The following is a 12,119-nucleotide window of genomic DNA, read 5'->3' on the forward strand; positions in this document are numbered from 1 at the left end:
GGGACTGCCAGAAACACACTTATACCTTTAGATGCATTTTATCTTTTTATCACTAAAACATGATAGAAGACATCGTAGTTCATACCAAGAGAAGGATCGGGAAAAAAATGTAGTGATACCAACCATTCTAGAGCTCGTGATTGGAAAGACACTTCAACTTCAGCAGAAGAAATTCATGCTCTTTTCGGTGCAATTTTTATGATTGGCATAAAGAAAGGACATTATGCCAACTGCGGTGAACTGTGAGCATCTGATGGTGCTGTTATGGCTATCTTACAATCACTTTTCAGTTATAAACCTTTCCATTTTATTCTTAGAGCAATTAGGTTTGACAATATAGAAAGAAGAATTGAATGAAGGTCTACAGATAAACTGGTACCTCTTCGTGAGTTTCACCAAGAATTTGTAAAGAACTATATTGCTCATTATAATGCCAGTTAATTTGTGACAACTGATGAAATGCTGCAGGCCTTTAGAGGCCATTATGGTTTTGTACAGTACATTCTAAATAAGCCTGTGAAGTATGGTATCAAAATATAGGCCCTCAGTGACGCAAAAACATTTTATATCATCAATTTCGAAGTGTATTGGGAAAAACAGTTCGCTGGGCCATATCTAAAATCAAATAAACCTGAAAATGTTGTCGAAAGACTAGTAACTCCCATAGAAAGCACGAACAGGAATGTTATGACTGATAACTATTACACCAGTTATAGCCTACATCAGAATCTACTACATAAAAAGTTGACCACCATTGCCACTTTGGTGGGGGGGGGGGGGGGGGGGAATTTCACCTAAATTTCAGGCTAATAACACAAGGGAAAGCAAATCGACAATCAATGGCTTTCAGTACGATTTCTGTTTATCTTCAACTGTCACAAATATCTCTACGATGCATGATACAAATGAAATTGACGTCGAAAGTGGGAAATCAGCAGTAAATTTAGACTATAGCGGAACCAAGGAAGGAGTGGATACTATGGATCAGATGTGTGCATCATATACAACAGCCAGAATAACCAGGAGATGGTCGCTGGCCTTATTCTGTCAACATCTTGATATTGCAGGAATAAATTCGAACGTCATCTTTAACCGCTACCCAGACAATAAAAAAACCTGTCGTGTAGTCTTATGAATGTTCATCTAGGACAAAGAGCAAAACTAATGAACCTTCCAAAAGATATACAGATATTTCTTGAAAAATTCAGAAAAGGAGGCCCAGTTCCTGACAAACCTAAACCTGAAATATGTCACATATGTAGATGAAACAAAAATGCCGGGACGAAGACATCGTGCAGCAATTGTGGAAACAATGTCAACAAGAAGCATTCTCGTCAGAACGTTATGTGTTTATCTCGTGATGCTAATGACCAGCGGATGGAAGTTTGTTCTGTCTGAAGATGTTTATTTATGTAACATATTTTAACAGAGTTGGCTAATTTTTTTTTCTTTTATCTGAAATAAATAATTAATGCAATGACATGCGGTTTCATTTCAGTTTTTACCCTTTGGTTTGCCTAAAAACAGTATGAAGACATAATTGTGGTGTAAATGCCATGGCGTGCCCACCAGAGTGTTAATGTCTGGGCCATCAATACCAAGACAACTCGCTTGACTGTGCACCAGTAATTGGATAGTTATTTCTTGCCTGGACAGCAATGATGACCTCACATATTAGCTCCTTTATCACTAAGCAAACCACAATTTTGGTAACTTCTGCTCAAGCTTTAATTCTATCTATTACAAACTGAGTACTGATTAAGTTTCTGTATGTTGTATCTCTGTCCTCAGCTCCGGTTGTCAAATGCTGAAATTCTGCATTTCTAATGTATAGCAACTATCTCATTTCAATGCAATTAACATTACTTGTTTTCGTAGTCTTCACAAACACTGCTATTGTCATCAATTTGGGCCACTCATTTGATTTGTCAGTATGACTACACCAAAACTAGCAGCAAACTGTAAAAATCAGTTGTACTTCCCTTGCAGTTAAGTTCTCATGAACTACAAGCCTTGTGTTCAAACAGTTTATTGTTATGAAACTTCCTGGCAGATTAAAACTGTGTGCCCGACCGGGACTCGAACTCGGGACCTTTGCCTTTCGCGGGCAAGTGCTCTACCAACTGAGCTACCGAAGCACGACTCACGCCCGGTACTCACAGCTTTACTTCTGCCAGTATCTCGTCTCCTACCTTCCAAACTTTACAGAAGCTCTCCTGCGAACCTTGCAGAACTAGCACTCCTGAAAGAAAGGATATAGCGGAGACATGGCTTAGCCACAGCCTGGGGGATGTTTCCAGAATGAGATTTTCACTCTGCAGCGGAGTGTGCGCTGATATGAAACTTCCTGGCAGATTAAAACTGTGTGCCCGACCGGGACTCAAACTCGGGACCTTTGCCTTTCGCGGGCAAGTGCTCTACCATCTGAGCTACCGAAGCACGCCTCACGCCCGGTACTCACAGCTTTACTTCTGCCAGTATCTAGTCTCCTACCTTCCAAACTTTCTTTCAGGAGTGCTAGTTCTGCAAGGTTCGCAGGAGAGCTTCTGTAAAGTTTGGAAGGTAGGAGACAAGATACTGGCAGAAGTAAAGCTGTGAGTACCGGGCGTGAGTCGTGCTTCGGTAGCTCAGATGGTAGAGCACTTGCCCGCGAAAGGCAAAGGTCCCGAGTTCGAGTCCCGGTCGGGCACACAGTTTTAATCTGCCAGGAAGTTTCATATCAGCGCACACTCCGCTGCAGAGTGAAAATCTCATTCTGGAAACATCCCCCAGGCTGTGACTAAGCCATGTCTCCGCTATATCCTTTCTTTCAGGAGTGCTAGTTCTGCAAGGTTCGCAGGAGAGCTTCTGTAAAGTTTGGAAGGTAGGAGACGAGATACTGGCAGAAGTAAAGCTGTGAGTACCGGGCGTGAGTCGTGCTTCGGTAGCTCAGATGGTAGAGCACTTGCCCGCGAAAGGCAAAGGTCCAGAGTTCGAGTCCCGGTTGGGCACACAGTTTTAATCTGCCAGGAAGTTTCATATCAGCGCACACTCCGCTGCAGAGTGAAAATCTCATTCTGGAAACATCCCCCAGGCTGTGGCTAAGCCGTGTCTCCGCTATATCCTATCTTTCAGGAGTGCTAGTTCTGCAAGGTTCGCAGGAGAGCTTCTGTAAAGTTTGGAAGGTAGGAGACGAGATACTGGCAGAAGTAAAGCTGTGAGTACCGGGCGTGAGTCATGCTTCGGTAGCTCAGTTGGTAGAGCACTTGCCCGCGAAAGGCAAAGGTCCCGAGTTCGAGTCCCGGTCGGGCACACAGTTTTAATCTGCCAGGAAGTTTCATATCAGCGCACACTCCGCTGCAGAGTGAAAATCTCATTCCGGAAACATCCCCCAGGCTGTGGCTAAGCCATGTCTCCGCTATATCCTTTCTTTCAGGAGTGCTAGTTCCGCAAGGTTCGCAGGAGAGCTTCTGTAAAGTTTGGAAGGTAGGAGACGAGATACTGGCAGAAGTAAAGCTGTGAGTACCGGGCGTGAGTCGTGCTTCGGTAGCTCAGATGGTAGAGCACTTGCCCGCGAAAGGCAAAGGTCCCGAGTTCGAGTCCCGGTCGGGCACACAGTTTTAATCTGCCTCCGCTGCAGAGTGAAAATCTCATTCTGGAGTTTATTGTTATGGTTTTTAACACTTTGGTACATTTCCCATTACAACACACAATTTATCTTAGAGAGTTAATTACCAAGACACGGAATTTACGAATGTGAAGGAAAATTACAGTAACGAAAAACTAAAAAGAAGCACCTATAAATATGTGGCACATGAAGTTTATATTTACACACTTCACTTATAGAGGGAATGAAAGGCAATGATTCAAAGCTGTGAAATTTAAGTTAGTTTAGTAAACATTGTAAACATGACTACAGTACTGATTGAGCACAATTTGTGCAATTCACTGAATTTAAGTAAGCTTCTGTTGCAGACTTGTGTGATGTTGGATGGCCCTTCTGAAGAATGGCCCAACATGTTCAACAACGAGGAGTCAATCAGCTGTGTATTAACGAAAAGCAGCAAAGGTGCATGTATTCAATGGGCAAGTTCTGAATAGCAGCAGCATACTGATTTGCTCCCGAAACACTGTAATAGATGAGCACCCCATACTGATCACACAGTGCAAGCAGCACAGATTTGGACCAATATTGCAGCTGAATCACATCGTCAGCCAGGAGCATCAGGAACTGTTTACTGGTAGATGGACTACAAACAAAGACACCAATCACGAGGCTTCCTGTCACACATCATCGTCTTGCAGTGCACTTTCGATGATTAAACAAATTACATAACAGAAAGGGAAGGAAGAACAGTGCATGTTGTGATTGATGATGAGAGCAGAGTCTGCTATATAGTATTTGTAATGATTATTTATGAGTGTAATACTAGTAAATATACAAACAGAACAGAAAAAAAAACTGGCAACACCACGGAACAACAATGGAAATGTGTATTTTGAACTGCTGTACATTAACAAATTTCTCTGAACAACCCTCAAAATAGTGTTTCAGAACTACCACCAGATATAATTCTTATAACATGCTTCTGTATTCTAAAATTATCATCCCAGTATGATGAATTTCCCAAAAATTTGAGGGTGTAGCTTATCAGTGAAATGAAAACAGAACAAACTAGTTTCTTTGTTTTTAAATCACTTACAGCTGGAATCACACATATAACAAATTGAACTGAACTAAGGTTTTCCATTAACTCTAGGGCATGGGCTTTCTAATGAATGTAATCATCTACATCTACATCTACATTTATACTCCGCAAGCCACCCAACAGTGTGTGGCGGAGGGCACTTTACGTGCCACTGTCATTACCTCCCTTTCCTGTTCCAGTCGCGTATGGTTCGCGGGAAGAATGACTGTCTGAAAGCCTCCGTGCGCGCTCTAATCTCTCTAATTTTACATTCGTGATCTCCTCGGGAGGTATAAGTAGGGGGAAGCAATATATTCGACACCTCATCCAGAAACGCACCCTCTCGAAACCTGGCGAGCAAGCTACACCGCGATGCAGAGCGCCTCTCTTGCAGAGTCTGCCACTTGAGTTTATTAAACATCTCCGTAACGCTATCACGGTTACCAAATAACCCTGTGACGAAACGCGCCGCTCTTCTTTGGATCTTCTCTATCTCCTCCGTCAGACCGATCTGGTACGGATCCCACACTGATGAGCAATACTCAAGTATAGGTCGAACGAGTGTTTTGTAAGCCACCTCCTTTGTTGACGGACTACATTTTCTAAGCACTCTCCCAATGGATCTCAACCTGGTACCCGCCTTACCAACAATTAATTTTATATGATCATTCCACTTCAAATCGTTCCGCACGCATACTCCCAGATATTTTACAGAAGTAACTGCTACCAGTGTTTGTTCCGCTATCATATAATCATACAATAAAGGATCCTTCTTTCTATGTATTCGCAATACATTACATTTGTCTATGTTAAGGGTCAGTTGCCACTCCCTGCACCAAGTGCCTATCCGCTGCAGATCTTCCTGCATTTCGCAAAAATTTTCTAATGCTGCAACTTCTCTGTATACTACAGCATCATCCGCGAGAAGCCGCATGGAACTTCCGACACTATGTTTTGTTAAAATTCCCGCTGCTAGTTACTAGGAGGGGGGGGGGGGGGGCAGAAGGGGGGAAGGGGAGAGTGAATTAAAAAAATAAATAAATAAAACTTTTTAAAACAACATGTCCTATAGCCCTTACATAAGAAGTTCACACTTAGAATATAAGTATTTTTCTGTCCTTACTGTTCTTAACATACTGCAACTCCCACATACTTTCTTTGGTTAATTTAGGTCTCTTTTTAATATGAAGTAAGCATTATCTTTGCTTATTGGATGGTCTTTGCATTGTAAACAAAAACATAGAATGTAAAGCACATGCCTCAGACTGAAATTCACATTAAGAATATGAAATGTTTGTGTGCCTTACAGATTTATTTAAAATGGGTGCACTGTTTTCACTCCAACAGTTCGTGCATTGCCCTGAAAAAGCCTAAAAACCAAAGCAAGATGGAGTGCTGTCCACGGAAACATATGTAAATGCATGCATCTGTTTCAGCTTTTACCTACTCAGATATGGGAACACTAGCATGTTTTTGCCATCCACACAACATACAGAGTGGCACTAAATATTCAAATATTCCTGTCCAGTGCAAGAGCTGATGAAATACTGATAACAAAAACATTAAATATGATTTGAAAAGTCAACCATCTGAAGATGGGTATGGTAGCTCAAAATCAGTTATGGGATTAAAGAAAGATCTTTTAAAAGTATTTGTAGAGTGGAAATCAATAATGGACTACATGTAAAAAATTATTTTTTAGTTAGACCTGAAAAATCAAGCTAAGTGTCACTGCCAACAACCTGAAGAGCAAACTAAGCACTACAATTATTTCTCGTAGTGCAGATAAGGCCCGAAAGATAGCAGGATTGTTATGTGCTGGCCTACTGCTGAGGCTGAAATCAGGTTAAATGCCACAAAGCTTTGTAATTTTCTACAGCAGATGACACAGATTTAGCACAGATTGAAAAATGTAAGAGGCTGGAAGAATGTCAGAGTGTCAAGTACCTAAGAATCTTGTAAAACTTATGGAGAATGCAACACCTAACAAGCCATTTGTGGTTACTATGCTCCAGCCTCAGGACTTTTTCATTTTAAAAAAGTAGCCGACACACACAATAACACAACAAAAATAAATATTTCCAAATGTAGTTGAATTCAAGTGAAAAAAAATGCACCTGGTGTTGTCAAGACGAGAACAGTGTTTAACGAACTTGAAGACTGGAGCACCTACAAGATTTTCAAGGAAGGGGTTACCACTGACAAAATAAAGAATTTTATTTTAACATCACAACAATTTAAAAACAAATTGTCAGCTGAAGAGAAAAAGGATCTGCAACAAATGCTGCTGTCTTTTAAAGTAGCTAACAGAACATTTTTCAAATAGTTAATCAATTAAAATTTCTTTGTCCTTTACAAAATTAAATGAAGGACCAAAAATAATTTAACCACAGGATAATCTCTGCAAAATATAGCAATAAAATGATTATTATAAAAAAACTGATGAACACTTGTGATTTCTTTCATCAGTATTTATCTTGTTTTTGCCGATACCTGTACAGCATTAAGCACGTTCTGTGTTTCTAAGAATAAAATATTTATTTTCAAAGGAAGGGAAGTTCAAAAAAAATCACAATAGTTGTATGACTCTTGCTGTAGTGATAAATAAAAAATATTGTACTGGTTTTTTCACTAAAATAGTTTTGTCAATAAATAAATAAATAAATAGCTAAACAAATACTACGTAACTCGGAATCAGATTTTTTGGCACTTGGCCCATTATTGATTTTTACTCTACATTTGTCTTTGGTTGATTCTTCAACAATCCTTAATGGTCACATTGTTTGCAAGATACAGCATGGATAAAATAATATTTCTTTTTATTGAAAATTCAAGATACGTAAATTAAAAGTAGTAAAACCATAAGACAAAATGGAACTAGTGAGATTCCAACATACCATAATGCGTAGCCCTTGGAACTGTGAAATTATAGTGGTCCTTCTGTTGCTTTGTGACAGATGGTTGGTCCATTTCCAAAGATCCTGAAACAGAAGTACTCGGTAACCAAAATAAACATGAAACCAAGGCCATGTTATGTATTCAAAACTATTAACGAATATATGTCACAGGCCACAAAATAATTAATCACACTGAAGTGTAATATTGTCAGTTAAAATAAAAGATAAGATTTTCTTAACTTCTGGTTGCTTTGTAGACAGAAATTTCGTAACAACTGACTCCTTACCAAATAACACATATTTCTCTACAAAATCAGTCTTGATGCATCTGTACATACAACACTGCAATAATATACTTAAAATTGATGTAAGAGGAACAGCTTTCACCCGCATTAATTAAGAAACCATGAACAAACTATGAGGCACAAACAATAATCAAACAAACTGATTTCTTTTACTGAGTGTGAGGTAAAATGAAATAAAGAGAAAGAAGTCTGACAATAAAATTCAGTTATACACATGAAAGTTCCATATGTTGCACAACACAGTTAAGATAATATTTTTCAAGTGAGACAAAAGCTTTTTTTTTTTTTTTTTTTTTTTGGTGGGCGCTGGGGCTGATGGAGCAGGAAGTTGGTAGGTGTAAGTGCAGAGATCCAGAACATAACTATTATTATTTACTGAAATCTTTTTGTTTTTTACTTGGGATACAATATTTTAGAATTTGCAAATGAAAAACATACTCTTTTCTAATATTTCTGTAATTCCTCGATGATCTGCTTCAAGTTCATATTTAAATTTGAGAAGTTCCTGATCCAGTTTTCTCAAGTATCTTTCCACCAAGTCATGCATCTGGGTAGCCATTGCCACTTTTTCATCTGAAACAAGTATTTAAATAGAAAGAAATATTGATGATAAATACAAAGGGCAAACTATAACTTCTATTTGCATACCTGCAAAGTCCAGTGTTCTAATATAGTCTCGGCATATCAGCTGATATTCACGGTCTTTCTCATGTGCTTTCATTCTCCGCGCTGCTGCAAAGAAGAGCTTCACCCGTTTTTCAAGACTTTCAAGGTTATCTGAAAGAAATAAAACCAGCTTTCAATATTATGGCAGGCATTAGGCATCCTTTACAGTTTCAAATATATCTAAACCAATGGATAATAGTTTCTGTTAATATTATCCTAATACAGGAAATTGATTGCCACTTACTAAGAGCCAATATAAATGTCAGTATTTACTGGAATTTTTCCTACATTATTGCATATAATTAAATTGTTTATAATTTATTCAGCTTGCTAAGAATGATGGTAAATTATTTTATAGGAAATTCACAGCAGTAGTAGGAGGACAGCTACAACAAAGTCAGGTATTAGTAAGAATCAAATATATGTAGCTAAATCTTTTTTTCAAAAGCAATGAATCATTAATTTCCATTTCCAGAGATTTTCATTTGCAGCTTATGTTATGACTACTGCCACTTTCAGTAAACAGTTATGTCAACAAGGTTACATATCTAAAGATTACATAAAAAAGTGACTCATTTCAGCAGCAATCAGTCACAGTTCAATTAACCAGTTTTGACAGGCTGTTCTAGCAGCAGTACATGTAACACATCTCTAGTGGTCATTTAGTCTTAATGAAGCGGCTAATCTATACATTCACTTTATGTTTAACATCATTTGTATGTAACAATGGCTAATTTTTGTCATTTTAGTGGATTCCCAAACTAATTTGAAGTGGGGAGGGGGGGGGCATCTGGAGCATATTTTCTTTTAATCATCAATGGGCAACAAGATATCACCTGCTAAGTAGAGTGATTTCATTCTTCTGGCTGTTACTTCCTCAGTGGAGCTACAAGACTGTGCTCCCCTGCTTGAAATCCTTCACTCTCAGATATAGTTCATCTGTATTGCTTCAAATAACATTATCAGGTCTTCTACTGATTAGACATGGTCAATATGGAATAATTTTTTCTGCATACTCTTGTGATATCTGCTATGACAGTCTAACTTCCAACACACTAACTCCCACTTCTTGTTTTGAGTTTTGTAACATGTCATTTTTTGGTCTTGTGTTATAATTTAAATACCAAGCCTGTAGTATCATAGTTTATAGATACTGCCAGAGCCAGTTCCTCTAAGATTATTGTGGGTGCCGCGAGCAGTGCTTTGAAAGATTAGTTGACACAAATGCACTTTAAATAAATATAATGTACTCAACTCTTGCAAAAGAACTCCTACAGTGTTGAAAACTTGTGACAGCTGTGGCTACTATAAGCAGAGGCCCAACATAGGCGTGCATCTAAGTACACTGTCGACACCAACTGGTGAAATGCAAGTAATCTCAACTAGAAGCGCTCTTGAATCATTAGCAGTGAGGACATAAGATTTGGCTCCTCAGAACATCACATTCACATTCACCATACCACATCATAACATCTAGTAACAAACTTTGTTGAATTTTTCATTGCTTTCTGGACATTTCTGTAGCGCTTTTACCATTTGTGTGTGTGGATATTTCTGTTTCACATCTGTGATTTCCATTTTCTTTCAGTTAAGTTGTTCTTGCTGCCACATATTGATTTAGCTTTAGTATTTTTTGCTTTGCTATAGCTACCTTCAACCCCCAGCCCCGTGTATGCTTGCCCCGCACTTAGCTGTGCCACAACTGCCATTGGCACCAATGCTCGATCTAACACAGCTTCTTTAGTTACAGGTGCTAAATAATGACCAAGCTTACTGAGATGATGAGGGCCTTCATTCAAATGCAGACAGCAGCCAGTGAGAATCACAATCAGATGCCACCACCTAGGCAGGGTCACAACTTAGGCAGCCATCATTACTCTCTCCATTTCACCTATCTGAGGAGGACAAAGAGGGCTGGATAGAGTACTTAGCCCAGTTTGAAGCTCATCTATCTGCACACCAAACACTAGGTACTGTTAAACAACCCCTTTTCTAATCAATGGCCAGAGTGTGAGTGTATACAACATGCTGCAAATTGGTCCCCATTTTGTGGCCAGATCTTATACAATGTGAAGAATTAATTTATGCTTTGAATAGATACTATGATGAGAAAGTCCATATGGTGGTTGCATGGTTTAACTTTTTCAAACTAAAGAAGCAGTCAGGACAAAATAATAGAAAGTGAGTGACGGACTTACGTGGGCTTACTAGGTAGTTTAACATTAAATATGAATATGGCAAATATATTTTGACCTCACGATATGTGACACTATTACTCAGAATGTGGGTGATAATAGAATAAGGAAAAACACTCTCAAGTATCCCAACCCCGCTTTGCAGCAAGTTTTGCAAATTATTGACTATCAAGACTGTTGTGACAGTGTTGTAGATAGTTCTCAATCAAAATTTTCGCTGTGACACCTAGCAATAGCACTGCACATCCACGTAAACATACCGCTTAAAAAGTCGAGCATACAGCAGCCTATGTGGCTCAGCATAGTCAGCCACATAAACAGCCAGGTTAGCAAGGTACTGGCATGAAGTCTTGCCCGCACTGCTCCTCAGTGCATAAGCATCACACGTGCCTGTCACAAAACGCAACTTGTTTTTCATGTAGCAAGAACAGATATGTTCAAGAAGTATGCTTCCAGAAAAAGAAGGCTCCCTCTCCTACTATATGCCCACAGAAATCAAACTTTGTTGTACATGTTGTGTATTCTTAACAAAACAGTGCTTCTAGTGTGGATCAGAAATATGGTAGCTGTGCAATTCAAAAAAACCAGTAACTTCTTCTTCGGTTCACCGCCACTCGAACAAACTCTTTGTAGACCTTGTGATACCTGGCCAAACTATTCAGTTGCAATTAGATATGGGTGTCACAGTTTCTTTGCTCAGTCACAATACTAATGATCTTCTTCGCAAGCCCAAGCTGTACAAATCACACTCTATGCTTACAGCAAATGATTGACAAGACATTCCAGTGTTCAGTTCTTGCAGCTTTCCTGCTGTGTACCAGAATTTGCAAAAGACTGTATTCGCAGAATAGTGCAAGTATATTTGGCCTTGATTTGTTTGGGTGCGTGTGGTAGAAAATGTGTTGTCAGTTACTCCCTTTGGTTCGAAGGACAGTGTTGCTCACTTGTGTGCTGGATTCAAAGACTTGTTTGCAGCCAAATCTTCTCATTTCGTTGTGCATGTGACCGTAAAAGATAGTGCACAGCCACACTTTTTCGGGGTTCACACTGTGCCACATGCGCTCCATGAACAGGTTGCTCAGGAACTTTCACAGTAGCAGGACAGTGGCGTTACGGCACCATTACAGCCAGTTAGTAGGTATCTCTATTAGTACTGATCAAGAATCCTTCAGGCAAACTGGGTATTTGTGCAGACTTCAAGGCAACAGTGAACCCTCATACAGTGATCGATTCATTTCCTTTACCTCTACCCGATGAACTTATGGACCATTTGGGAGCTGATCGTTACTTCTCCACGACTGATTTATGTGATGCCTACTTCCAGATCCCTTTAGATGAACAATCACTGCAAGTGTTTGTCATTAATACACAAGAGGACTCTTCAAATTC

The 12,119-nt window shown here is 39.3% G+C and overlaps 1 protein-coding gene across 2 annotated transcripts in view; it reads right to left on the reverse strand.

Annotated features, from left to right (window-relative positions):
- LOC126470634 (inhibitor of growth protein 3) overlaps window positions 1-12,119 on the reverse strand; it is a 215,375-nt gene that overhangs the window by 38,936 nt on the left and 164,320 nt on the right. For both annotated transcript variants that reach the window (XM_050098612.1, XM_050098613.1), the window contains 3 exons: window positions 8,518-8,646; window positions 8,308-8,442; window positions 7,565-7,648 (listed from right to left, as the gene is read on the reverse strand). In XM_050098612.1, coding sequence (XP_049954569.1) covers window positions 7,565-7,648; window positions 8,308-8,442; window positions 8,518-8,646 — 348 coding nt within the window. The remainder of the gene's footprint in view (window positions 1-7,564; window positions 7,649-8,307; window positions 8,443-8,517; window positions 8,647-12,119) is intronic.

Source organism: Schistocerca serialis, chromosome 3 (assembly GCF_023864345.2).
Source record: "Schistocerca serialis cubense isolate TAMUIC-IGC-003099 chromosome 3, iqSchSeri2.2, whole genome shotgun sequence".
Taxonomy (NCBI): Eukaryota; Metazoa; Arthropoda; class Insecta; order Orthoptera; family Acrididae; genus Schistocerca; species Schistocerca serialis.